The 27,015-nt window shown below is 41.4% G+C and overlaps 1 protein-coding gene across 1 annotated transcript; it reads right to left on the bottom strand.

Moving 5' to 3' along the window:
• Positions 1 to 345: 345 nt before the first annotated feature.
• RND3 (Rho family GTPase 3) lies at positions 346 to 19,431 on the bottom strand. Its single transcript, XM_047771957.1, has 5 exons — positions 19,000 to 19,431; positions 18,444 to 18,531; positions 7,309 to 7,418; positions 4,248 to 4,382; positions 346 to 2,408 (listed from the first exon to the last, which is right to left on the bottom strand). Exons 1-5 carry the CDS (start codon positions 19,147 to 19,149, stop codon positions 2,157 to 2,159), a joined length of 735 nt encoding a protein of 244 aa, XP_047627913.1. The 5' UTR covers positions 19,150 to 19,431; the 3' UTR covers positions 346 to 2,156.
• Positions 19,432 to 27,015: the final 7,584 nt, after the last annotated feature.

Below are 27,015 nucleotides of genomic sequence, written 5' to 3'. Positions count from 1 at the left end.
CACTAGGCTACCAGGGAACTCCCAGAATCATACTGTTTTACTACTAAAGTGAAGGAAGGACATCTCCACATTTTCTATAAATTAATTCTAGGCAGTGGCTCTTTCTGTTTATGATCAAATCACTTAGTCTAATTATGCTCCATTTCCTTCTTGGGATCTGAAATCATTGTGAAAACCTCTTATATATGCAGATTTATTCTCCCCCCAGGAAACTATGACCACGCCAAGAAAAAAAAATCCCAAAGTCTTTTCCTTCCAGAAATGTTATGCCAGATTCTGTAATCACCTCTATTAAAGAAAACTGAACAGCTAAATCAGGAAGTAGGTAATAAAAGGCAGATCACATTTAGACAAAGACATGGTTACTTTTTTATTTGAAGGGGGAAAAAAGTATGTTTTAATAAATACTGCAGAAACATTGACCAAACAAACATACAAAGTGACTTCAACATTTAAAAAACTGCAACGAAAGTTCTGCTTTATAACAGTTATAACTTATTTTCTTTTTACAATATTTAAATACAGAAAGCACTTGCCAGCTATTTTGTAATACTGCCCAAAGCATAATGCTGCATCAATCAAAGCATATCATGTCTGTATTTTGTGGGAAATGACTGGAATGGTATTTTTTTTGCAGAGACAAAACAAAGTGCTTCTAAGACACAGAACTGAGTGTTGTAATTACCTTAATCATCTCTCCTGCCACTACTAAATGGGAGCACAGCTTCAACACTTCAAAAATGAAGCTTCATCATTGGAAAGAAAGCTCGTTTTCAACAAGCGCCAACAATATAAAGGTCAGATCTGATTTCTTCTCTGAAAGAAGCTCTAAAAGGAACTGGTCAAAAAATATCTGTAAACTATTTTAAATGCTGATTATTTTACGTAACAAGTATGGAACACGGGTCTTGGTGGGATGTGGGATCCGGGATCCGGTTAAGTGAGGTTTAGCAATCACTCTCTAGAAACGCCCTAGATAGTGTCAGGATAGACATTGCATAATTTTCCTCTAAGGATTCTCAAAGCTTGGATCAGAGGGTCCCTTCTCTTATCAGGTTCACTGAAAGAAAGTGAAATAAACCAACTGATCATCAGATGCTAACTTCAGAGCTTCATCCCCAAATAGGCCTTTTGCTTTGTACTTCTGGTACCTTAATTCCAGACAGCTTACTCACAAACTGTGCTTTCTGCTACTATTCCTTCATTCGTTATCTCATCAGGTGAAAATAGTACCTACATTTTCCCCCCCTTGGATCATTCTATGACGTCAAACCAAGACACCTTTTATTTGACTTTGCATTTTTATCAACGATGGCAAAAAAAAAAAAAACCGCACACCCTCTTTTCTAAACAGCACACAAAAATATTACATTGAGCAATTTACCACTTTTTAATGACAATCACAAGGATGAACAGAACCATCAGACTGAATAAGAATAGACACTTCTTCTCTAGTTGACCTATTCTCCATAGTGTTGGTCTGCACTTCTCACGAGACTGCAAAGCCTTTCTTGAGAACAACCTCGATGAGCTATCTCCAGGACAGCAAGATTTCAAAGCCTCACCAACTCTTCCTCTGGCTGTCCCATGGGTCCTGATACAATTTCCATTTTAATGATGAGCTAGGAGGAAATTAGATCACATCCTCTAGAAAACTAAACGCTAAGGTCACAGTGCCAGTTCCCCAGTGAGGACGGTATATTAATATATACTTTTTGTAAAAGAGATTAAAACACTTCAAAATTAAATCAAAGGAGAGATCCATGAATAGATTGTAACAAAGAAAACAAAAATGCAAGCACCATTCAGAGGGTGATTTTTCTTCTTGGAGGTACTCATATTCCTCCTCCTCAATCTTTAGCCCATCGGAATCTCTCTTTTTTGGCATATTTTTCAAGTCACACTTCAAATACGCTTCAACGTACTTACTACTTACTTCTCACCGCTTGCTCTACGGGCCAAACCTAAGGACAGGATTCCAAAAAGATGAGCATCCTTCCAAATGCCTCCTAAGCCTCCAGAATACATGACTTTGGCTGTGCACTTTGTTCAGATTTCACCTTTTTGTTTTGTTGGTGGTGTTTTTTTTTGTTTTTTTGTTTTTGTTTTTGTTTTTACACTAGGTTTCCAGGTCCTCATTAAAGATAACCAGAAATTCACATCACAGTGCAACTCTTGGCTTTGTCCTTTCGTAAGTCCGTAGCCACTGCCGAGAGTTCTGGTCTGCTGGGCATGTGTGAAATCCGCTTTGTCGCCCTCTGCGATTTGTTCCGCTTAACGTTTTTATTTGTCTTATTTACACATGCCAAGGTGGCAACATGAAAAATGTCTCTGACGCTATTTTCTGACTGTAAAGCTGAGCATTCGATGTAAGTGGCTGCTCCGATCTGTTTGGCCATATTTGCCCCCTGAGAAGCAAGAGAAGGGATTGGGATCAGCAATTTTAAGTCTCTGGGGAAAGTTATAAAGTGTGTTCTAACACCACAAAATAATAATGCATTGCAAAATGTTTCTGATATGTTAACTGAATTTTCCAAAGACTGAAAAGAAAAACCCCCCTTTAAAATTTTGAACTGCCTTGTTTATTACTTCCTAAGTATTTGCAGTCAAGACCCAATCCTAAGATGTTCAATTATCATCATTCAGTAGACACTGCTTGACTTCCCAGAGATGCTAAAGGCTGATCTAATTTCCTTTGGTCATCAATACACAAGGGCCCCATCACCAAATAGTTATTAGGAGGTGATTCCTTAGGTGGATCTAAGGAAGTGATTCATCTTGGCCACCAATTGCAACCATGGGTAACTAGATACTTAGGTCTTGGTCCAGGTCACAGCAAAGATACAGAATTACCCAGAGAACTGTACTATTGGAAAAAAGTGAAAAAGCTGAAGCTCATGATGTAAATGATGCATTTCCCATGCAGCCCTGGCATGGTGACCTGGCCCCTCAAGCCTGTTCAGCACCTCATGGAGCACTCAACTTCTCTTTTCTTGAGTGTAAAGGGCACTCAAGACTAGTCAACGGGCTGTACAAAAAAAGGAGTAACAGAATTTAGGATCAATTTTAAAACATATGTGTAAACTGGGTCACCTTGCTGTACAGTAGAAAATCACTGTAAACCAGCTATAACGGAAAAAATAAAAATCATTATAAAAAAATAAAACATATGATTATGCCTTAGGGACAAAATAAGTTGAGGAAAGGAGTAATACTGTTATAACATCTATAACTTAGGAAACACAAAATATGTAATTTCTAAACATGGACCAGAGGACTAGTGGACACAATAATAAACATGTGTGCATCAAAACGACTTATTTAAACAGCCAGAGTTTTGTTAATTGGAACACTGCAGGACAAAGATGACCATGGTATTTAAAATGATGGATACTAAACAAAATTCCAGCTATTTCAACATGAACTCTCTTTAGAATCTGGTTGTCAGTTTTAAAAGAATGAACTGCTGAAACGAATTCTCCTCCTTTCTAAATACTCCGGGGAAATGCCTGCAGAAACGATGAATCTCTAGAAGACAGTTTTTTGGCATGCTCTACTTTACTAACAATGGCCTTTTAAAGTATTTTATTGTGTTGCTGAATGCAAAAGCAGATTAACTCTCTTTAAGAGCAATATTGATTTTGACCACTTTCTCTCTTTAGTTAACTTTAAACTCAGTAGGAGTAGCAGAGATATATACAAAGGATTGAATATGAGCCACTGTTTATGTACTTCAGTAATCAAATATCATGTGATTCTGCTCCTGAATGACTGAGCAGTTCACGTTTTAAAAGATGTTTTTTTCAAAATGAGTCTTCTGTACCCATATACAACAAATGAATCCTTAGACAGTTGACAGCTAAATAAATACCGTGAAGCTTTCTGAGGAAGTTCAAAATCAGAGCACCACCACAGTTGCAGCCAAACCTTGCCCCGGATTGCTTTGGTGCTCACTTGGCAGTTTTTACATTCATCTGAGCAATGGGCTGCCAGGAAGGGGCCTGGATGCCTCTCAGGAAGGCTGAGGCACAGAAATGCCAGCCTGTTTCACCTGTGTTCATAGATAGTCTTGAGCCTGGACACACAGTGCTCATTCTGCACCTTAAGAAAAGGGCAGGCATCTGGGGTGGGCCATTGGTTGAGCCTTTAGAAAAGCAGCTATTTTTTTTTTATTGTATTTCTTAGGAGTGATGTTCCAGTTCTGTCACTCTTTAAAATTCACACGTGCACACCGACTACACACATACCTGGTCGTAGGACACTGGTGTCTGCCTGTGGTTTGAGAGCTCTACTAATGTACTGACATCTGTCCGAAGATCAGATTTGCAGCCGACCAAGAGCATTTTGGTGTTGGGACAAAACTCCTGGATTTCACCTTTCCACTATGGGGGGATTAAAAAAAAAGGATGAGAAATTAACAATGGGCTGGGCAGCCTTACAATGGAAAACTATTTCTCCAATGGCAGGCACTGCAAATGGGACTCACAAGGACATTTAAAGGAACTGTGTCGTCACTCAGATGAAGAAGCAAACGTGCACTTATCTCCTAAGTAGACAGTAAATTTTAGTGCTTTTTAAAGTGGCTGCATTAGGGAACCATGTTATTCTCTATTCTCCCTCTATTGACTCATCATTATCTGTCCCCACTGCAAGAGACTGGCTGGGTGTTGTCAGAAGGTAGCTGGGGCAAAAAAAAAAAAAATAAGAAGGTAGCTGGGGCAATTTCATAATTATTGGGATATCTCTGAAAGATAAAAGTGCCTTAAGAATAATTATATATTCTAACAAGTGACTACATCCTCAGGTATGTTGGGCTGGTACTTCCCAGCATGGAAGGCTGGGAATAAGCTCAGGTATGCGTTCACCGATCCTATCAAGAAAGACTGAGCAGCCACCAAGTGCTGAAATCTCTACTGAGATTGCAAAAACTGGAGAGAGAGTTAATAAGGCAGAATGGCCTGCTTTTAAGGAGTTTCCCTTGGAGTGGCTGAGTCAGCAAAGACCATGACATTTGCAAAGGCCTATCTCTTGGGTTATCAGGGAGGCATCTGGTCCTATGTCTCAGAGGCCCTTGAGTTAGTTTTGAGTTGCATAAGTTATTAATTTAGACTAATTTGGCTAGTAGTTTCATGACCCAACAAGAACTCTTAGAACCACCAGAAATGCCTGGCAGGGCATTCCAACTGTCTTTTTAAAGAGCAAATGGATGACTTTTAGTAGTTTCACTTCCCCAAGCCTGAGATGACCATCAGGACAAGAGTCAGGAGTTCAGAGTGTTCATAGGAGAGCTCTGGCATCAAGGAGGAAGGAGTGGAGGTCGCTGAGATCGGGAACCTGTGCCTGATTCTCCCTGCCCACTCTCACGAAGATGTATTAAGTGCTGTGCTGAATATTGTGGGGGTTACAGAGATGATGGAGACAGAGCTTGATCCTCCAGAAAAAATTTCACTAAGAGTGAGGGTGACGAGGTCATGTATCTAAGACTAGATAAAGGGACATCCTGGAGTAATTTAAAAGACCTCTGGAGGAGACATCTCCAGATCTAGAAATGTACTGTGGGTAATGATCTCCAGTCCAAGTACAACAGTGGATTGAAGGAAGTAATAGCCACTTTCCACACAGCCTAATTTATCCTAAGTCCTCCCTTCCTTCCTTTTTTCCCAGCATATTTAGAGACATCTACCATGTGCTTCATGGAACTGGAGCAAGCACTGGAAGGTGAATTGGAAAAAAGATCTCTTCAGCCCTGAGTCACTCTAACCTCTTGGATATTCAAGGACTTAAAGGATTCAATTAATCAAGAAAAACCATAGCAGGGGTGGTTATCATGAGCCTTAAACTTCACACGGATGTAAAACACACTCATTAATATCTCCAAGGCTGAAGTCACTCTTCATTTGGTCTTAGAAGACAAAAGCAAAATGAAAGAGGAGCGAGGCTTTTCATCATAAATTATGCATAACCCAGTACTACATCAGGTAAGAACTCCAGTAAATAAGCAATCTCTTTTATCTACAGACAGGCATGAGGCCAGCTGCTAGTCTTTCTTCAGCTGTGTGATGACTCTGGCCTCTCTCTGCATGTTTAGCAATTGTTCACAAGCATTAAAGGCAGGAAAGGTGTATCCCTGCCAGAATCTGACAGTCACATTATTTACCTTACATACAATCATTACTCAAAATTGAAAGGAGTTAAAAAGCTAAGAAGAGCCTTTCATCTTTTGAGAAATTTATATTTCATTGAAACTAACTGTGTTTGTCATGTCTGGTAAAGAGACGGGGGCAGGGGCAAGGATTCACCTTCAAATCCTAATTTTGTAATGACACCCAAGACCAGCAGTCAAAAGGACAGGGAAAAATAAATGAATGAAAACACACACAATACGAAGACATGGCTTTGCTCTCAAGCACATCCTTCATCTGAGCCTGAGTGCACAGAGAAGAGGGCTCCGTGGAAGGTCTGATTCCGATACCCCACAGCACTCAGGCCAGGACAGAGGAGTCAGCTAGAGGCCAATACACGCCGGTCGTTGGACCAGCACAGGCTTTCTCTCACTACCCTTAGTCCTATTTTGGCGGAGCCCAAGAAATGTTCCTCCCTCCACCGGCCTCTGCAGGACCTGTAACCCACCTGCAACAGACGCCCTTCCTCCTGACCTGCCCTAGGTTCCATCCAGAGCTTCCTCAGGTCTCTTCCCATCTGCAGAGCCTCACTCACCTTAACTGCTATGTAACCTCATCTCTAACGTGTACAACTACTGTCTTGACTGGTATCTGACATCTACCTGATCACAATCTACCTTGTCTCATGTCTAGAAACACACCCCTATTCCCCCCTCCATTTATTCTCTTTCTGTTTCTAATAAATGGCATCATTAGTGAAACACAGCTTCTCTACTAAAACAGCTATAACTGTATTCATTCCAATCCCCAAATTAACGTGAAATGTAAACCCATAAAGCACTATCTATAGAGTAAGTGAAGGGAAGAAAGAAGGAAGACGTTCGTAAGAGTAATGAAATATCATTATTTTCAGTTGCACTACTGCCGCCCAAAGGATAAACAGAGAGGCTCTTAAAAGGGTATTTTGTTTCTTAAAATGAAATAAAATGTTAAGTGGGTTCATCATCAAAACATGGGACACACAGGCGTGGAAAGCTTGTTATAGTGTGAGAGTGTCCTTTGCAGTGTTTTAATTACAAAACGTGTAGCAGGGTATTAGCTGGAGTGTCTGAGCACCCAGCCAACCACATGCTTCTACTCTCTATCTGGGCCAGTACTGATTTGGGTCACCGTCCCCGCCACTTGCCTTTTTCAGGACACTGTCCAGAGTCTCTGGTCTACTGATGTCAAAGCAAATCAGCACGGCGTCTGAGTCTGGGTAGGAGAGGGGCCGGACGTTGTCATAGTAAGGAGAACCTGCGAAGAAACAAAAGAAATACCAGTTTTAGGATGAAAATACCCTTGTCTGTCACGCATGAACTCTGGCCTTTTGAGTTAAATCCCTTGAATGTCACATGGCTCCCATCTCCTCTAATTCTTGGAGAAGAAAGCAAACAAAAGCCGAGTAGTAGTCATTTCTGCTAGGAGACAAGGAAGCCTCACTTGTATCTGACTTAAATTCAAGGGGAGAAGGCAGGATCTTGAGTTGAAATCTGTCTGGTTCAAAGAGTAGACCCTGGAAAAAGGGTTGGGTCAGCTAAGCAAAGAGAACCATTGTGAACCTCATCAGCACCACCCCATCTCCAAGTTCCAAGTTAGTATAAGCAGTGACCTTTGAGCTTGCTTACTTAAACTTATCTCCAAACCTTATATAGCCTCTCTTCCTGTTACAGCCAAAGAATGTAATAAATGCCACACCAAATCATGTCACTTTTTTACACAGTTCCATCTCTGGGAGAGACACCAAGGCATGTTCCAAGGATCTTAGCCTGAGTTAAATCCAGAGTTCTCTCAAGGTTCAAGTTACCAATAATTTAACCATAAAGCCCCCTCTAGTTGTTTAGGACATTTCTTCTGTTCTTTTAAGAATCCCAAAGGATGGACAATTGCACGAGGGTGATTACTATAAAATGCTGTTGCTATAAAATTAAAAGAGAGCTTGCCATGCTATATATTTTTTGAAAAGTCATTTTCAGTATACTGACATTTCATAAGCACAACATGAATATCATTTTACTATATACACACACACATATATATATTTGACTCCAGAATAGAGAAAAAAAATCTAAGCCACCAATCTTTTTGAAATCCAATTTCATTTTGACATCACTTTCCCTTTCCAGCAGAAAAAAACATGACACTTTGTCCCCTGATAAATCAAAACCTCACAAGTCAAAGTCAGGGAAAGAGAAAGACTAAAGAAGATTTTCAAATAATCTTTTACATTTCTATCAAAACAAAATTTTTCAGGAGGCTGCTCTTGAAAACTAGAAGTTACTGTATGTGGTTAGGGTGCCTCATCCTCTTTTCACAGGAAACTGTGGGTCCCTGGCTGTCACCAAGCAACCTCAGGAATGCTGTGGCCTTTTCACCAGCTGATTTTGCGATGAAGAGTGACTGCTTCAAGCCTGATGTGTCTATCAAACAAGGAAGAAGGGAGTGTTCCAGGCATAGGGAAAAGAAGTATGAATAGGAGTTCCCATCGTGGCACAACAGAAACGAATCCAACTAGGAACCATGAGGTTATGTATTTGATCCCTGGCCTTGCTCAGTGGGTTAAGGATCTGGTGTTGCTGTGGCTGTAGGTAGGCCAGCAGCTGTAGCTCCAATTCGACCCCTAGCCTGGGAACCTCCATATGCCTTGGGTGTGGCCCTAAAAAGCAAAAAAAAAAAAAAAGTGTGAATAAATGCAGATCCACTCACTAAGCCGGAGTTTGTCCTAAACTGCAGCTCCCCGCCCACATCGGGAATCAGGAGTCTGATGGAGCAGAGACTGACAAAAGAAAGGTATTTTCCAAAAGCTTAAAGGATCTAAGGTTTTTTTTTTTTTTTTTTTTAAGTCATTTTAAGTAGTAAGGTCTATCAGAAAAAGGCCATCTCTGAAAATGACACAGAGCCTACTCTGTTAGCCAGCCACTCAAAAAAGGGTGATTTTTAAGAGAAAAATTCACAAATAGTTCATTAACTTCAACAGTTTTAAGAGGCCTCAGAAACGAGATGGCTTATCACCATACAGGGATACGCTTGCTTTCCCCTATTTGTTCTGTAAGGCTCCGACTTCCTCAAGTGCAGCTTCTCTTGTTCCCCTGTCCAAAGTCTAACCTGAACACAGCTCCTGCTGTGAACATCAGGAAATCTCTTTTTTGAAAATTCAAGGTCGTAGCATGGAAATCTAAAAAACGAGACACCTATAGAGGATTCCCTCTGGTCTTTCAGGTTAGCAAGAGACACCTGACCCCCGATCCAAAAAGTCACAGAGTTGAAAGGAATAAGCCTAAGGAGGTTTCAGAGACCTCCTTTTCAGGAAATCACTCCCATCAAGAAAACCAATCTCCCTATGGATGTTTTCCAGCCCTGAGGACCTGAACCTTGGAGGACAGGCATTTCCTGGTGACATATTCCTTCAGGACATAAACTTTGACTGAAATAAAAGTAAGTATTCACTGCTAATCTCTGATCCGAGGCTATTCTGCATCACAGTGAAAACCAGCTCTTCCAAACATAAATTAAGGAAAGGAAGTTGGAGAATTACAAAGGTGCCAAAAGAGAATAATGAAAATGGGAAGGAATATAGGAAAATCCAAACGAATGGTTTTAACGTCTAAGTCACCACTTGGCTGCAGAGAATACCCCTCCCTCCCTTTGTGTGGGGGGTTTCCCTCTTCCTCCCATTTTATGGCCACAAAGGGGATGTGGCTTTGTCTTCAGCCCACTGCTGGAGGCTCCTGCTGCCTAGGCGAGCTGCTTTCTGTACTTAGAGGTTATACCCAAATATCTGCAAAATGTAGACACAGGCCTGACTTTAAAATGAAAGGGAATTTGCAACTTAAAGCAAATTCTTATGGAGGTTTGTTTTTGTTTCAATATTTTGAATGCAAAAAATATGTGTAAAAGTTGATGAGAAACCAACCACCTTGCTTGTTGAAGTACAGAGGTAATTTTAAAGAGCATTAACGAGATCTCATTAGGAATGATGCTTTGATCTGTCCTTTACTTTTGCTAATGAACAGCACTCTTAGATCCACAAGAGTGTCCAAAGGTAGTAATAAAACTGATCTCCACATTTATTAGTTATAAGCATAATTTGTCTAACCACTAACCACCAGAGTAATTTGTCATTAAAAATAACAAGACCACTTACTCATGATTAGTGTGGGGGGGTGGACAAAATTGAAATGTTTTTGTAATAGAAAAATCCATTGCCTGTACTTCTTCATAAAAAAGGAAAACTGATACAGAATTAGAAAAGAACTGTCCTACTAGGAAGACTAACAATTCATCAGCTAAGCAGGACTTTTGGGGAAAGTGGGGATCCAGTGTAACTTTCAAGTGTTTACTTTGTGTTTAAGCGTTTGGAATTCTTTCCTATAAAGCCCAAGCTACCACACAAAGCAAAGAAGAAAAGCAAAGCTGGAGAGTGCATGGTGTAATCATACGCCTGTGTGTGATAACTTAACAGCCAAGAAAAAATAAAGAGGAATTCCAGGAATGCCCCTGTGAAGTGAGAAGCACTATGGGGAGGCAGAAATGACAGAGGAAGGGCAGAAAGTAAGCTGATGATCAGGGACAATACCTGCCCCTAACTCCTCCATCCTTCCAGAAAAGTCTTAAAGAAAAGCATTCTGTTAAGCCAAGCAGTAAAAAATTAACTTCTACAGATTTCTTAAAAAGATGCATGTGAAAAACTTCCAGGGTAACTGTAGAACTAAACACGAGGCAAGAAAAAGCACTAAATAATTTTTTTATTTTTTTATTAGTAATTCTTCATAAAAGTACTGAACATTAATGGCAGTACATAGTAGGTACTGACATACATAGAGTGTAAACTCTAGTACCCAAAAATGTACTAGAGCTAGATTCAGTTAGTCTAGGTACTTACTGAGCTTTATTAGTCAAATAAAACTCCTTCTCACCACGTGGAATAGGCTTCACGCACATGGAAATTCTCAGGCACAGCATTTCTCTTTCTCTTATATGAAACTTTAACCACCCAGCACTATTCCAAGGTCCTTTCTCTTTAACCATCAGATCATCACAGGGAAAATTTCAGGAAATTCCACACAGTAAGGAAACAACTACACCACATATGCAAAATGTGTGCCCCCAAACCCCACAAAGACCAAGCTTTGCTTGGATGTAGACTGGAATAGTGCCATTTGAGGTTCTCTGAGTTCTTCAAGTTTGGCAAACATCAGCAAAATTCTGAAAGGCTTCTGAAACTTCAGGTCTACCCATCTTTGTCTTCAAGATCATTATTTCTGGGTGAGAGCAGTCTTTCCAGCCCAAGAATAGTCACCAAGAGCCTCACCCAGAAACTACTTCTGCAGACACATACCTGCCTGCTGAGGTCATCTTTGCACAAAGGAGAACGCACCATATATGTACATAATTAAATGTATATGTAAGACGATTCATGCCCAAAAGGGAGGCTTTATGGAAACTTTGGCAAAACCAGTTCAAACACTGGGAGGCATTATAGGAGTCTGAGAACGGAAAATTCCTCTAGTAGAATGATGCATAAATACAACTTCTTTTACTTTAAGTTTAAAATTTCCTTCACCCCCCCCCCAGAAATTCCTACCGAGAATAATAAAATCAGGAATACTGCGTATTTCATTCAAAGAAAATATATTAAATTTTGGTGTTTTTCAGTGACCACCAAGAGAACATCTGTACCAAAGCAGCAGCAGATCATGTGGATGATCTGCCCAATTATTACAAGATTCTTCTTCTTCCTGCCATTTCTAATCAGAGTGACAGCTTTGAATCTGCCATCATCTGAAGAATGTAAATCAAGTCCAGGCAGAACTTTGGGTCAAGCTCAGTCTGAGACTCCGTTGAACTCTTTTCCGGGGTAGTTTGCATACCTGTTGCTATTTGAGCACCATGCCATCAAATATGCAACAAGTATTCCAACGTGGGATATTTTTATTTGTTTCCACTTCAGATTCAGATTAACAGAAGTTATAAACACATTTTATGAAAATCTGGGTGCATTCCTGTCTTTCTATTAGAATCAATACTTTTAATTTCTGGGAGCAAGGCAGATACATAGTTGTTCAGAAAGTCAATGAGGTAGAAATAAGATTGCTATTTTTCAGCTTTAAATAAGGCTTTAGGGTTAAACTTCCAATCCTAGCAAGATACTTTAAAAATAAAAGAATCAAAATATTTTACATCAAGTGGAACTATAGTAAGTTACAGAGTTGTAGGGGCAAAAGTAAATATGCATACATTTTTAAAATTACATTGCCATCCAGTAATAAAGTCAGATTCCTTACAGTCCCATGAGTGAATCCTATGACATCAGGCTCATTTTTTTTTTTTTTTAAATCAATGTGCACAACACCTGGCCAGACTTCTGAGGCAGCTCATGTTTGTGTCAGTGAAATGTCTGTTTTGTCAAGAAGGTCTCTGAGTAACGTTGCCAACATATAGTAACTGAGAAGACATTTAAAGGGCATCAGAAAACGGCTGAGACAGAAGTAATTTATTTGGCACAGCCCGCCAGGCACCATGAGCTTACTGGAGAAGTTATCGGTCCTTGGTGTCATATCTACATGTAACAGAACTGGATTAAAGAGGAAACATCTGGTTATTTCAGGTGGCATCAGAATGACCAATCTGGACGCCTCACTGAAATGTGCAATTTAGCAAGAAACCAGATTGGAAAAAACTTAGCACTAAATGGGGTTTACATTTGGGGGAGGGGTATTGAGAGATTTAGACACAGAGACTTAGAAAGTAATTTTTATCTATCTATCTATCTTCCTTTCTTATTTATAGTTTAAATGGAAATTGCTGCATAGTGGACAATTCTTCAAATATAGTTTTTAATAATATTGCTTATTGGCAATCACCTTCGAAACTCTTAGCTCTTTTGCCTTAACCTCCAACTTCTGCAGAGTTTCCAGGTGAAAACTCAAGAGTTGAACTTGGCTGTGAAACTCTTAAACTCCAAGGACTCATCATTTCCTCATATTCTAACTGGTTTTGTGCCATCCTGCCCTTGATACAGTCACAACACAAGCACTCATGCTTCTTTGTAAAATTCTTGCCCTCCTCCTTTCTCTAATAAGGTTAACTTAAAATTCTTCAGCTTTCAGAATCTTGCCTTCCCTGAGAGCCATGCAACATAAGCATGTTACCAGGTGGGAGTGACAATTAAAGACTTCTTAAGCACTGTGTCAACCTCTAGAGATGAGGGAAGAAATTGTGGTGGGCTTTGATGAGTCATGGGTCAGGGGGCCCTGCAGCCTTCAACAGTTCTTTGGATCTTCTTGCTGCTTAGTGAATCCAGCTTTAGAACCTCCAGGCTCACCCTTCTATACACAAGTACTAGACTGTGAGTACCTTAAGGGCAGGCACTGTCCTAGGTGGGCACTGTCCTACCACCCCCTCCCGGCTCCTTCAGCATTTAGCAGAGTTGATGCAGAGGATGCCCTAAGTGTTTATTGGTTTCAGTCATTTCTATGCGTCTTGCCTTGACATGTTATTTTACATATGAAATCACTAAAAAGGGATCCATGACCACTTTTGATTTCACTTTTCTGGATTAATTCCAACACTGATCTCCAGCACTGCTGAGATATTTCCATCCCTGTTAAGAAATATTTCAGGAAGGCTTGTCACTGAGATCATTCTGCAAACCTGATGTATAACCTATAAATATAACAATATAGATAGATTTACAGTTGTATAGGGTTTAGCGTCAAAGTCCGGCCTTGAGTGATTAAGATTTTTCTCTCTTCCCCTTTCTTTCCTTGAAGTACAAAATTTAAAGAGTACTATGTTCTCTGCTAATAATGCTAAAAACTAGTATAGGAAATGCTAACTTTAGCACTTACGGCCTAAAAGAACCTTGTATCAGGACAAGATTCAAAAGACTGTTTATGAAGCAATAGCATAATTATTGTGGGGGAATATTACCAGCTAAATTGAGTACTTCAAAACTAATAATTTGCCTTAAATAAGATGTGCATTAACTTGTCCTGGTTAAAAGCTGAAATGAATGATTATTATTCCCTAAATCACATGTGCTGAAATTACACTACAATCAAGTCACTTAGGAAAAGATATGGTGATCTTCAAATGACGAAGTTTCTATTATTAGTAGGTGTTGGCTTCGTGCTACAAATTGCCTCTATGCTTGGCAAGTATGGCAGATTGCAAAGCACAAGAATACTTTGGTCTCACTTATCACTTCAAAAGGTTGAAACCATTACCCCCTGTTTTGCAGAAACTCACTGAGCGGATCTGAAAATCAATAGGCCCATTTCTATGACTTTTAATAAAAAATGCTCATCTTATCTACAAAAGGGCACCGGGAGTATTTCTAATTAAAATGAAGAAATCATGCTTCTTAATCCAAAGGCTAGCTTTAAAAATGCCCCTTTTTAGAGGCTTCAAAGTGCTATTATTTATAAAAAGTTTTGTTTCCTTTGGGGGGGGGCTGGGGTTAACTTTTAGCAGCCATAAAAAATCAACTGGCCAAGTGTCCTTTGTGGTTGTTGCTTTAACTTCTATGTGCAGTGGGGGTGGCAGTTAGTGTTTCCTACCTGAGGAAGATCTAGAGGGTCTATTAGCACTAGGAATGCCTGACAGGAGAATCTACAGCAGCAAGAGGAGCAGGGCACTTGGGTTCAAGAATCTGATCAAACTGGCTCATCATAGGTTGACTATGACCTACACTAAGTGGGGAGAGCCTTCTTCCCCCACTGTATGAATACAGTCCTACCTCCACTGTGTGAATCTTAAGGCAACACTTAGTTAATCAACACTGTCTCTCTAAGGCCTAAGAGGGCCTGCACATAGTAGGTACAGAAAAAAGGAGAGAGAGGGAATGGAAGCCTATGAGAAACTATCCAAGTTTAGAAACTTTGGATAGAAGAACAGTTTCCGCCTCTTTAATGCCTGCTAGGAGGCTAAACAGGATGTGAAGGCCATTCAAAGGACAAAGTGTAAGCCATGTCTCTCCCTGTGTAAGAAAAGTGACATGCCCAATTTTCCCTCTAGCTTTCAGAAAGTTCTAGAAGGGGAAAAAAAAAATCTGACATTTAGGACTTTAGACACTTGGCTTGAATCTCTTCTCCAAAGCAAAATTGATAGCAGTTGGAAAAAAAAAATAAAGGTATCAAGAGGCATCAGGCATATGCAATTACTTGAACAACCTGAACTAAACGAATGCCTTAGCAGGCAAAGAAAATGTCAAATGTTTGTCAAAAAGTAATCCTGTTCAGAAATTCGCCATGAAAAGCTTGAGATGAAATGGAAACTGTTAAAGATACTTGAAATGATTAGTTGCTGATGCTATCCTTCTTGCTAGATGTATTTCACTGGTGAACAACAAACCAGTTTTGGTGCAAACAGTCTGCTCTTGGAACCCAAGCAGTTCCTGGCTGTGTTTAATTAACTAACATTTCACCTTACAAACATAATGGGATTCTAAAAAACTCCTTTATGCCTTTTTTCCATTATGTATAAATCTAAATTTCAATTTGAACTAAGATATCATTACTGAGTAATTTTGCTATGTGATTTCTTTTAATTTTTTCATGCCTTTATATTTCAGTTAAATATGCATCAGTTTTGTTTCATTAAATAAAAATACAAGTGATTATTTCATGACAGACTTCATTTCAGGTGATTATCTTTAATTTGATGAAAGGCAATGTTTATAAAGTTGCCATTCTTTGTGCACAGGTAATTTAGGGGTAATAAGTGCCAGGAAATCTCATCTCCTTGGTAACTACACATTTGATTACTACTCATTTGTTCATCCAATAGATTTTATTTGGTGACTACTGTGTGCAAGGCATAAACCTATGTATGCAGAGACTACAAACTGTAGAGTGTGGATTAAATACTTGAAGATATCTGAAGTGATATTTATCTGCACAGGTGAAGCATAACCTCCAGCTATAAACTGCCCACATTTTATTTGTTTTCTAGTCTTTGAAAAGCATGTGCCTAAAAAACAAACAAACAAACAAAACCCAAACAGTTAATTTAGCCCTTTGGGCGCCTAATCTAATCTCCGTTGGTGGTCCTGTGATTCACGAAGAAGCTTAAGACAAGGGAGGATGTCTTACATTTCTATGAGCCCACTCCTGCCTCCTCCCTACCCAAATGAGTCCTTCCTAAATACACCAGGAAGCAGTGGCTCTGTGCAGAACCTGGTTTGATTTGTATGTGGTGAAAACTGCTGTATAGGACGCCAGCCCTGGGACTAATAGCTGAAGCTAACCAACATCCTGGAAGACAAAAAAAAAAAAACTTGCCTATGTGATGATCTAAGGCCAAGAAGTATACAGCTGGGAGGGATCCTGCACCTTATGTTGCTCTGTATCCTCCTTTTTTTTTTTTTTCCCCCAGATGACAAAATGACACTCAGGGAGGTGGGGATCTGCATACAGAAATCCAGTCGCTAAGATGTGAACACACCTTTGTATCAACAGCCAGATCAGACTCACAGACCCAGTGTCTAAAAAATTCTTATCCTGCATTAGGTCCAAACAGGCTGGGGATTACCCGTTTTGATTATTGGTACCATACCAGCTGTCTTGCCCACTAGGCATAACAAAGACCGTGATATGTCTGGGAATTAGAGTCCATTAAATACCAAGGTGTGTAAAAATCCGATGGTGGAAACTACTGAAATAAAAAAACACTAGAATTCTATCATTACCTCCCTCCTAGTTTCCAGAGTACATGCAACTCTCAATACAAAACACGGTGAGGTCTTGGTTCTGCTACCCTTGGCGAGGCTCCAAGGAGTGCCTGACTCGCCAGGCAGAAACAAAATCCGCACATCTTACTGCAGCCCTCTGAGCATCTGGCACTAACCGTGAGAGGCGCTCGAGAGACTTCTCACTTGCCTTTGTGCAGGGACTGCCTCTGTCGACCCTGTCAGTCTGGCCCCTTCCGGGTGCTCTCTAATCCCCTGCGTCCCTCGGGGGCTCCGGAGGTGAAAGCCGAGGGCTGTGGGAAGCTCACACAGCTCAGAGGCACCTCCACGGGGCCATTCCCAGATGAGCGCAAGTCCATCTAGTAGGGGGCTTCCCTGCCTGACAGCAGAGCCTCCGAGTTGGCACTTATTCGCTTCTCCTAGGTAGTTTCACCCATGATTTGATTTGGTTCATCCGCAGTAGCCCAGCTGCCTACTAAACTCCCAGATCTAAGCGCAGGGGCCTTCACCCGGCCTTCCCGCTGGCTCCTCCTCCTCCAGAGGCTACACCCTTCCTGGAAAGGGCACTATTTCGGGCACCGCAGGGAGGGGCGGCTGGTGCCTGGGTCCCAGCCCCAGATTCTAGGTGATGCTCCCTCCCTCGCCGCGCCGGACCCAGCCCGAACCCGTAGCCGCGCGGGAGGCCTTCCCATCCTCTGGGTACCTGATTCTCCCAACACCGCGCGCCGGGTAGGTGGGTGAACGCGTGGGCGGGCGATAACCTGGCCTTGAACCCCTGACCCTTGAAAATAATTCACCATGCCAATAATTCAACTGGACGGGAAGGTCACAGGCGAATGGTGCGGCCCGCGGCCTGGTAGGCCGGCGGAGGAGGGTGATGCAATGGGTCACGAGGGAATGGCGTGGGCCGGGGGACACGAGTGATCACGAGGGTGGGGGAGTTCGGATCTGCAGGTTGGCGCTGAGGACGCAGGCAGCGGGGAGAGGAGGCCGGGCGACCGCCAGCAGGGTGCTGCCCGCGCCGCCAGCGCATTCCTGGCAGTAGGCGTCACGAGCGCCGCGGCTGCGTGCTTTCTTTCCCTTTACTCTCCCCCGCAAACGCGGAATCCGCACGTAACTGCGTCGCTTCGGGGATTTTCTCCCACCTTCCACCACCCCTGCCTTGCTCTCCGCCTCCCCGACAAGCTGCAGGTCCTGGAGTGGCACTCTCATCCAGTTGGTTCCAAGGCGGCGCACGCATCCCTCCGCCCCCAACATTTGCCGGGAGGCGACTCGGACACAGCTCGGCCCCCCAGCCAGGCCCCCCAGCCACTCGGCTACAAGGATTTTCCACCACAGGTCACCCTTCGGGCACACAGCGCTCTTCCCTTCCCACAGCCACCCCCGACCCAATGTCGCCCCCCCCCCCCCCCAGAAGGGACCGCGGGAATCCCTCGCCAAGAAGCAAAGTTAACGGAGGGGAGCAGAGCCAGCGCTGATGGCGCGCTGGCGGATAGTGAGAGCGTGCCAAGCTCGGGGTCCTGAGACCCGCCGCTCACCCCCGAGCGGCTGGAAACCGGCCCGAGCGCCACGCGGTCCAATGACTCTCTTACCCGAAGTGTCCCACAGGCTCAATTCTATTCTTTGTGTGTCGATTTCGAAACTGGCCGTGTAATTCTCAAACACTGTAGGGACGTAATTCTGGACAAAATGGACAGAGGAATGGGGCAAAGAGGTTATCTTAAAATGCACGACACCCACAGAACACCCTCTGAAAATCGCCTCCTCATTCCCCAATTAAAGAAGTAAAACCCCCAAACCCACGACCACCAGACCTCACACTAAACACGCGGACCTTTTCCGAACCCCCCTTAACTCCCTCTCGCCACCCCCCTCCCATCTTCCAAGAGGAGAGGATCTGAATCTCACAACCCCACCTTCTGCACACATGACCAAACAAGTTTCAGAAGCTTAACAGCAGAATGTGCAGTCGCATCCCAACCCTTAAACGCTCCCAGACCACTTTCCCTTTCCCGGCAGTCTAACCAAGGGGAAAGTAGTAAAGGGTGAGAAAGGCGGCTGAAAAAAGAAAAACGGGTGAAGTGGGGGAAGCCAGAGGATCCAGAGGCCCTCCTCACTCCTCGAAACCCGGGCTGGCCCCACACTTACCTCGGGGAAGCAGTCTTTGGCGAAGACGTGCAGCAGCGCGGTTTTCCCACACTGACTATCTCCCACCACTACTATCTTGCATTTCACGTTCTGATTAGGATCCATGATAGATTTACTGGATAATTTCTGGCTGGCTCTTCTCTCCTTCATTGATCTTGCCTTATTTTCTCTTGGAACAGGAATTTTCTCTTAAGAGGAAAAAAATATATATGTTTCTCTATATTATAAAAAGCAGATATAAAAATAAATCGCAAGGCTGATGGGAACCCCTGAAAGCGCCGCGCAGATGAGAGCTAGAGGAGCAGGCTCGTTACTCTCCTCCAACAAGTTTTCTGCCTGACTCCACACCGCGCTTCCCAAGTCCAATTCCGATCCGACTGCTTTGTTTCACGCTCTCTGCGCGGCTTTATACGCCCGGCCTTCCAATCCTCGTTCTCAATGGGAGAAGGAAACTGATCCGCCTCCTCCCCTTTTATGGAGCCTGGGAGCGAGCGCTGTCTTCTTACTTGCAAAAAAAAAAAAAAAAAAAAAAAAAAGAAAAGAAATGTAGACAGTGCGCCCTCTAGGGTAACCGGGCGGGATCTATTTCCAGACCAAGGCTCTGGGACAACTTGGAGGTTGCAAAAACGCTTTGCTGAAGGATGGCACTGTAGGAGTACAGGAGGAGGTGCGAAATTGAATGTGCATTATTGGCTTTTATTGGAATTACTTAAAGCCATTTTCATAAGGGCTAATCTACAGAAGCCTCATGGACATTTATGAAAGCAAAAACATTATTCGCCCAAGTTAAAACATCATTATAAAACATAGGATGCAATCTTAGGTGGGGAAGGGTTAAGTGGTTGTATTTTTTTAGGAAATGTTTTGTATCAGGTATATAGGCCATGGAACAATAGTTAAGCCAGGTTATTTCCCACCTGGGAACTGGCTTGCTTGGGTCATAGTCAGAGATTGAATTCTGAAACCTGTCAGTTTCAGTGACTTAGGATGAGGGGGAAAGGTTTTGAGGAGAGGGGAGAGGAGGTGGGAGAGGAAAAGAAAGAGAAGTGTAAGATGCTCATAACTGAGTAACATGAGACACCAAAATCTCATTCCTACTGCACTAGGGACCCAAACACACAAGGTCATTGTAGCCCCTGTTTCAGTGAGAAGAGGGGGTAAGAAGGATTCTGATCCTGCCTTTCAGCTCTTTTAACTGAAGCCTCCTCTTTTCAGGACTCAAAGCATCTTAGGCTCAACCCAGAAAACACAAATATCCTTAGCTGAAAAATGCAGGTACAACCTTCCACTCCCTTTCCACCTCGCCTCCACATCCATCTCCCTACCCACCCATCCCAAAATCTCAGAGAGGACTAAGAATGACCATACATTTGTTCTCTCTTCCCTATAAAAAGCACTTCTTTTCTCATCTTCATCATCTCCTGTGCTTCAGATGATCAGGAGTTTTCACCTATTTAATTTTTTTTATTGAGATGTGGTTGATTTACAATATTATGTAAGGTTTTGGGTGTACAACATAGTGATTCAAAATTTTTACAGATTATACTCCATTTATAATTATTATAAAATACTGGCTATATCTCCTGTGCTGTGCAGTGTATCTCTGTAGCTTATTTATCTTATACGTGGTAGTCTGTACTTAATATCCTACCCCATCTGGCCTCTCCCCCCACCCCAAGGTAACTACTAGTTTGTTTTCTGTATCTGTGAGACCTTTTTGTTGTTATTACTGTTTTACTAGTTTTTTTTTTATTTCACATATAAGTGATACCATACAACATTTGTCCTTCTCAGCCTGACTTATTTCACCTAACATAATAACCTCCAAGTCCATCCATGTTGTTGCAAATTACAAAATTTGCAGAGGTTTCACCTGTTAAATTGTATTAAGGACACTGACCCCAAAAGCCATATAGGTTCCCCTATAGACACTTTTAGGTTTGTAAACAAGAAGAAGATGAGGTCAAAAACCAGAAAGTTCAGTGTGGGGAGTGAAAAGGCACAGTGAAGGGTGGATAGGGAATTTCCCTGTGGCACTGCGGAAACGAACCTGACTAGTATCCATGGGGATACAGGTTCGATCCCTGGCTTGCTCAGTGGGTACGGGATACAGCATTGCTGTGGCTGTGGCATAAACCAGCAATTGTAGCTCTGATTCAACCCATAGCCTGGGAATTTCCATATACCACCGGTGTGGCCCTAAAAAGATGAAAGAAAGAACAGAACAGGTGAAAAGAAGGGAGGGAGGGAGGAGGATGGGAGGGAAAGAGGGAAGGAAGGAAGGAAGGAAGGAAGAAAGATGGATGGATAAAAGCCCAGATGTGAATGTCAACCCTAGGACTATGAAGCCTCAGGGATCTAAGGATGGTATCCTCTTCCTTTCAGAGTGGAGGAAACTGGAACCCCTTGAAAGGAAGACCCTGAATCAGACTCCATGTGTAGAGTTGTGCTCATACACAGAGGGCTGACTCACAGAAAAAGGGATGGCTGGCCCTGCTCAAGTTGCTAAAGCAGCACTGGCCAAAGTTTGCTCTGCAGAAAGGAGCCTCACAGAAAGGGTCCCATGTCCTAATTAGTCATGGGGATAAGTGCCTGTATCAGCCCTTGAAGATGTAACCAAACACTTTGACATGTTACAGACATGAAAAAGCTCTATAGAAAGAGAGCCTATCTAACATAGCTCTACCCAGCATTCCCCAGATCTACTTAAGCACAGGAAACTTTGATCAAATTATTTACTTTGAGAAGCAAAAGACATAATGGCTGGGGGCAGGAGATCACAAAGAAGTGTGTCTGTGTGACCCTGGGTGAGTTCTTTAACCTTCTCTAAGCCGAAATTTCATCATCTATGATTCAGAAATCATGACAGTAATGAAAAGGGAATGCACAAGAAGTTTGCAGGATAGTTTCTGGTACAATAAGGACTCCTCGACCTAGTTTATATTTCACATATAATTCTTATTTGCACTTCTCAGAACTACTGAACACATCTTGGGAAATTCTGGCCTCATTAGTGGACTCACTAATTGGAGCTAAGAGAATAGATCCACTCCCTTTTTTTCTTAGGAATTTGCACCTTTCTGGAGGTATGATTTGACCTTCCGCTTTCCTGAATTGGTGTCATTTATGTGGTTAAACTTCTCTAGCTAGCAATAGTTATGAATTATTAGCATTAGGCTGACAATGAATATAACAGTGTAATTTATCATATAAGCTGGGACACTTTGGAGGGCAAAAGCAGGTCCCCTAATGATTATGTCAGAAGGACAGTTGTAAACAGGGTCTGTTCCAGGCAAAATGAGAGACCTAATCACTTTAATGAATAATCTGGAAGCATAGACTATTTTTGGAAATCAGGTGACCTGAATCTCCAGGAACCTGCCAGTTGCCGAGTGAAATTTAGTAGATATGTAATAAAGTAGAAAACCACCTGCCTAAAGTCACCAGGCTTTGAATCCCTTTAGGGTAAGAATTTCCTTTTCTTCTTTGAGTTTCTCCTGTGCAGTATGTAGTAGATACTTAATGTATTTTATAAATCCATTTAGCATCTAGTTCAACAATTTTTTTTTAATTTTTTTGGAGTATAGTTGACTTACAAAGTAGTACAACAGATATTTATTAAGCACCTGCTGTATGCCAGACACTGTTCTAGGAAGTGTAGATATAACAAGTAAACAAGCCAGACCTGCTTGCTGCTTTCACAGAGCATATATGCTAGACAAGAGACAGATAATAGACAAAGAATCAAGTACACAAATAAGAACAAATGTGCTAAGCTCTAAGAAGACAAAACAGGGTGGCAGGATAAAGCACAATAAGGTGAGGATTAGACCCAGTGGACTGGCAATGCCTCTCCAAGGAGGTTGGAAGTTCAATGGTGAGAACAAGCCTTGAGAAGGTCCACTGGAAGGCAAGGGAATAGACAGTGAAAAAGTTTTATTCAGGGAAAGAACTTGGCAGGTGGAAAGATCAGAAGGAAGGCTGGAGTGTCTGGGCCCACAGAAGTAGGGAGAAAATGGATAGGAGAACAGAAAAAACATGTAGAGCAAAGTTATCGGGTCTTAGAGATAAGAGTAATTGAATTTGGATTTCAGTCTAAGGGCAACATGTAGTCAAACATAGGAGGACTTATGGTAATTTGAATGAAGGAATGAATGGCTCCAGTTCTAGGTCTTCACCTGTCACTCCACTAACTATGAAATTGTGATGAAACTGCTCATCTTCAATGAGCTCTTCAGATCTAAATGATACCTAAAGTCCTGGAAAAGACTAAAAGTTTATACTGCAATGAAAGCTTTTCCCTAAGGAAAGCATTCATTTGGAAGATGTGCAGCCCCGTCTCAGGAATCACACATTATCTTAGGTCCCTTTTTCTGTTCTTCTTGTTTCCTATTATGCTCTCTTTTCTCTAATCAACCTTCAAGTTCAAGAGAAGAGGAAAAAAATAAAAAACCTAAACATTTCAATATGGATTGGTTAATACATCATGTGCATTCAGCATTCAGTTGCCCTAAGAGGTCTAGAGCTTAGGAATTCTTTCCTTGGTGGTTAACCCTTTACTTATTAGGGGGAAGTGGCCCCTCCCATAGAAACTGCATCCCTTCAGACACAAAAAGGGTGGATTCCAGGCCTGGAGAGAGGGCTAATTGAGAAAGAATAGCTATCTAGGGAGTCAACCCATAAACAATAGCTCTGTGTTCTTTCTACCAGCACTGGACTACAAGTCAGGACATTGACTTTTAATCCAGGCTATACTAATGCACTGTCTGACCTTGGGCAAACACTGACTGAATTCTTTTCCTTAGCTTCATCCTTACAAGACAATGATACTATCTGCTTCCTTTAAGTCGCACAATAAGGCTACTTAGACGATCACGTGCCCTCTACTTTCCAACATTCTTTAGAAACACACTTCAGGCACCCCCTCCCCTCCCTTTTCAGGTTCAGTGTATTTATGGAGATCTGGGCTCACAGTGGAATATTGTAAGGCATAATCCTAATTGTTTATTCACGGTTGCCTGCCTCTCTTCAGATACCAGCAGAAGAGCAAGTGTGCCTTGAGGAGAAAGTCCCAATCTCTTACAGGCATCATCAGTGGAGCAGAGAGATGACATAGAAACAAGAAAACATGCAGGATGCCTTCGTAGACGTTATGTCAGAAAATATGGCTATGAGTCATAGCATCCTCTTTGAGAATTTAATAAGAAGGTAGCTAGGAAGTTCAACATAAAATAAGACTGGGGTGTAGGCTTGTAGACTGCTCTGTACTGAAGGGGGCCACTTTCATAGCTGTATCTGCTTTGAGATAGTCACTCAGCTGGCTTTAGGTAACATCAACCAAATAGAAGGGTTTTTTGGGGGGGGAGAGGGAGGAATTGAGGTAAGAAGGTTCATAAAAGTCAAAAGATTGAACTTGCTATTTGGGAAGCATTTGTTCTCTTGGAGAGGAATCTTCTCCTTTATTTTCCTTTAAAATTATGGCTGGTTGTCCCATTAGGGGCATTACAATAAGCTGCAAAGGCTGTTTGGTAGGGGTACTCTTGTCTGGGATGCAGAATTTGATCCTGTTTTTCTTCAATAATGCCGACTGCTTATATGATTTACTGCTGCTGTGTGGACTTAGCCCTCACCCTTTAGCTGACAGGAAATGACACAGCTGTGTGCATGTGGAATAATAAGTCATTGCCCAACTGATCATCCTTTTCTCTGTTTATAGCAAATTCAACAATCTGAATTCTTTAGAAAGCCAGATCACATAATTTTGGTTCTGTGTATCATCAGGTACATATACTCCTTTCCAACTGCTCCTTCCAAACTTCAGTGTTATTGATTCCTGATGACATTTCTTTATTTTAGGATCTCCCAGGGGGTAGAACAAACAAACAAAAGATCAACATTCAAGAATTAATACAGGATGATAATACATTGATTACCTACCTAATCTAGTAAACATCCAAATATACTCTATATCATTTTGTCAGTGCAATAGGAAAACTATTTAAGGAATTTCCCTAAGAAAAAACTTTAAAGAATGAGTTCTATATTAATTGTTGTCTTTGAAAAACATATAGTACATTCAAAAGATAACCCATTTTTGGTGTTTTAGGAGTAGTCACAGAAAAGCAAAGATTATTACTGAACACAAATCAAGCCATCTTTCAGAGCTTTGAGAGCTTCATTGCCTATCTGATAAGATACAGAGAGCTGAGTTACTTACGGCTAAGTCCACGGTCAAGGGGCATTCAATATTTTAATCTAAGACTTAAAAAATGGAGTAAGAGATGTCCTGTCAAATTTATGGAAAAATCCTTTGTAGAAATTCTCATCCCTTATGTTGAAATACTTAAAGGAATGTGAAAACTTAGTTTAGGTTAGTGTTTGTTTACTGAAATGGCAGTAGTTGTTAGATCATACTTATAAACAAAACACTCAGTAACTGCTATTTTTAATCCCTGAACTCAAAAATGAGGAAACAGGAAATAATTGGCTAGAGCAACTTGAAAGGCATCATTAGCTTAGGCAAAGACTAACAGTAGACTAAAGTTAAATAAGCTCAGTTTGTAGATATTACTCTTCAAATCAGTAGCTCTCATTTTATATCTGGGCATAGGGCTACTATTTTGGTAAATAAAACCAACCAAACAAAAAAGAAAAAAAAAATTTCACAGATATCCCCTGGGAGACCATGCCCAGAATTGTAAGTTGTGACAATTCTGATGACAAATCTATAAAGATATGTTAAGGTCTGGTACTCTTGTCTATACTATTTATTTAAAAGTTAAGTGCGTTAGGTGGGATTATATTATAACTTGAATCATGCATGATTCATAAACAGGAATTATAATGTATCACTCATGATTCCAGATCTGGAATCTGAGAATCACTACTCCAGACCAGTTTTTAAGGGGGAAAGGCATTTCTTTTTGATACTGACTTCAGCAGAGTGGATTTAGTACTTCAGATCATTATCTCAGCTGGAGAGGTAGCACTTACTGAAGAGTTAATGACTGTTTAATACTGTAAAAAGTATGACAATATCAATTCTCTCTTCCTTTTTGGTGCAGCAATGAGAGCAAAATTATTTCATTTGCTTTCATTCAATTATGTGGTATGTCTTATGTTCCTATCCTAAAAGATCCTTTCAGTTAAATAGTCTTTATTTCCAGAGTGTAAGTTAAAATCCCAAATCCTAGTCTTTCCTTTGAAGGAAACATCTTTGAGGGAAGAAGGCATCCTGGAAAATATACTCTAGATGTTCAAAATGGCAAGAATATCTAAGATAATGCAGGTCCAGAAAAGGTCTTGCAACCACCAATTTTTGAAAACATATATAAGGGAGGAACAAATGGTTATTTTACCTCTGGCCAACAAGAGATAAACATCTTCTAGTCTTGAGGGCCCTTTTGGTCCTCCTTCTTCCTTCCAGGCTTCAAAGAACCCTCTCTGAAAGGCACTGCTTTTTACCAGTGCTGGCTATTACTCACTGAGTGCTATTGAATGTGACTGTGAACTGACTCTTAGCACCTTAAACCTGTCCACATAAGTAGAGGTCAAATGACTCACCACATCTGATCCTGGCTTTTATCCAAGACTTTCTGTAGGTCACATCACTGTCGCCAAACTGTTACAGACTGGCTATAAGTTAAAAGAATGTGTAAGGGTTATGATGCAATGTCTGATAAGTAGCAAGATATGTAAACTATGTGAGGGGGAAAAAAAGAAGCCTGTCCTGCGTTTCAAAGGCAAAAAGGAGGTCCTAACACATCAATAATAGAATTCATCTTAATTTTAACTCGGAGCAAAAAGCTATCATCAGCACGTTGTATGTAGCCATTGATCTTAATAAATATTTACTGAGGATTTATGCCAGTACACTTTGTTCTGGCTTACAGCCTCCATGCTGCTTCTGAAAATGCCCCATGGCGCTTCCACATTGTCACAGCAATGCTATGGAATCAATCCAATGACTGCTCTCAGGAGTACCCCATGTCATCAAGTCCCTCATACAGATGTCTA

The sequence above is a fragment of the Phacochoerus africanus genome, chromosome 3 (genome assembly GCF_016906955.1).
Source record: "Phacochoerus africanus isolate WHEZ1 chromosome 3, ROS_Pafr_v1, whole genome shotgun sequence".
NCBI lineage: Eukaryota > Metazoa > Chordata > Mammalia > Artiodactyla > Suidae > Phacochoerus > Phacochoerus africanus.
This window is presented reverse-complemented; position numbering and strand designations above follow the sequence as displayed.

Excerpts from the sequence above, each read along its gene's own strand:
- RND3 (XM_047771957.1), bottom strand. The coding sequence starts at position 19,149 with ATGAAGGAGAGAAGAGCCAGCCAGAAATTATCCAGTAAATCTATCATG. Across the intron at positions 7,419-18,443 it reads GAGCCTGTGGGACACTTCGG|GTTCTCCTTACTATGACAAC; the intron begins GTAAGAGAGTCA and ends GTTTCTTCGCAG. Across the intron at positions 4,383-7,308 it reads TGGACAGTGTCCTGAAAAAG|TGGAAAGGTGAAATCCAGGA; the intron begins GCAAGTGGCGGG and ends ATCCCCCCATAG.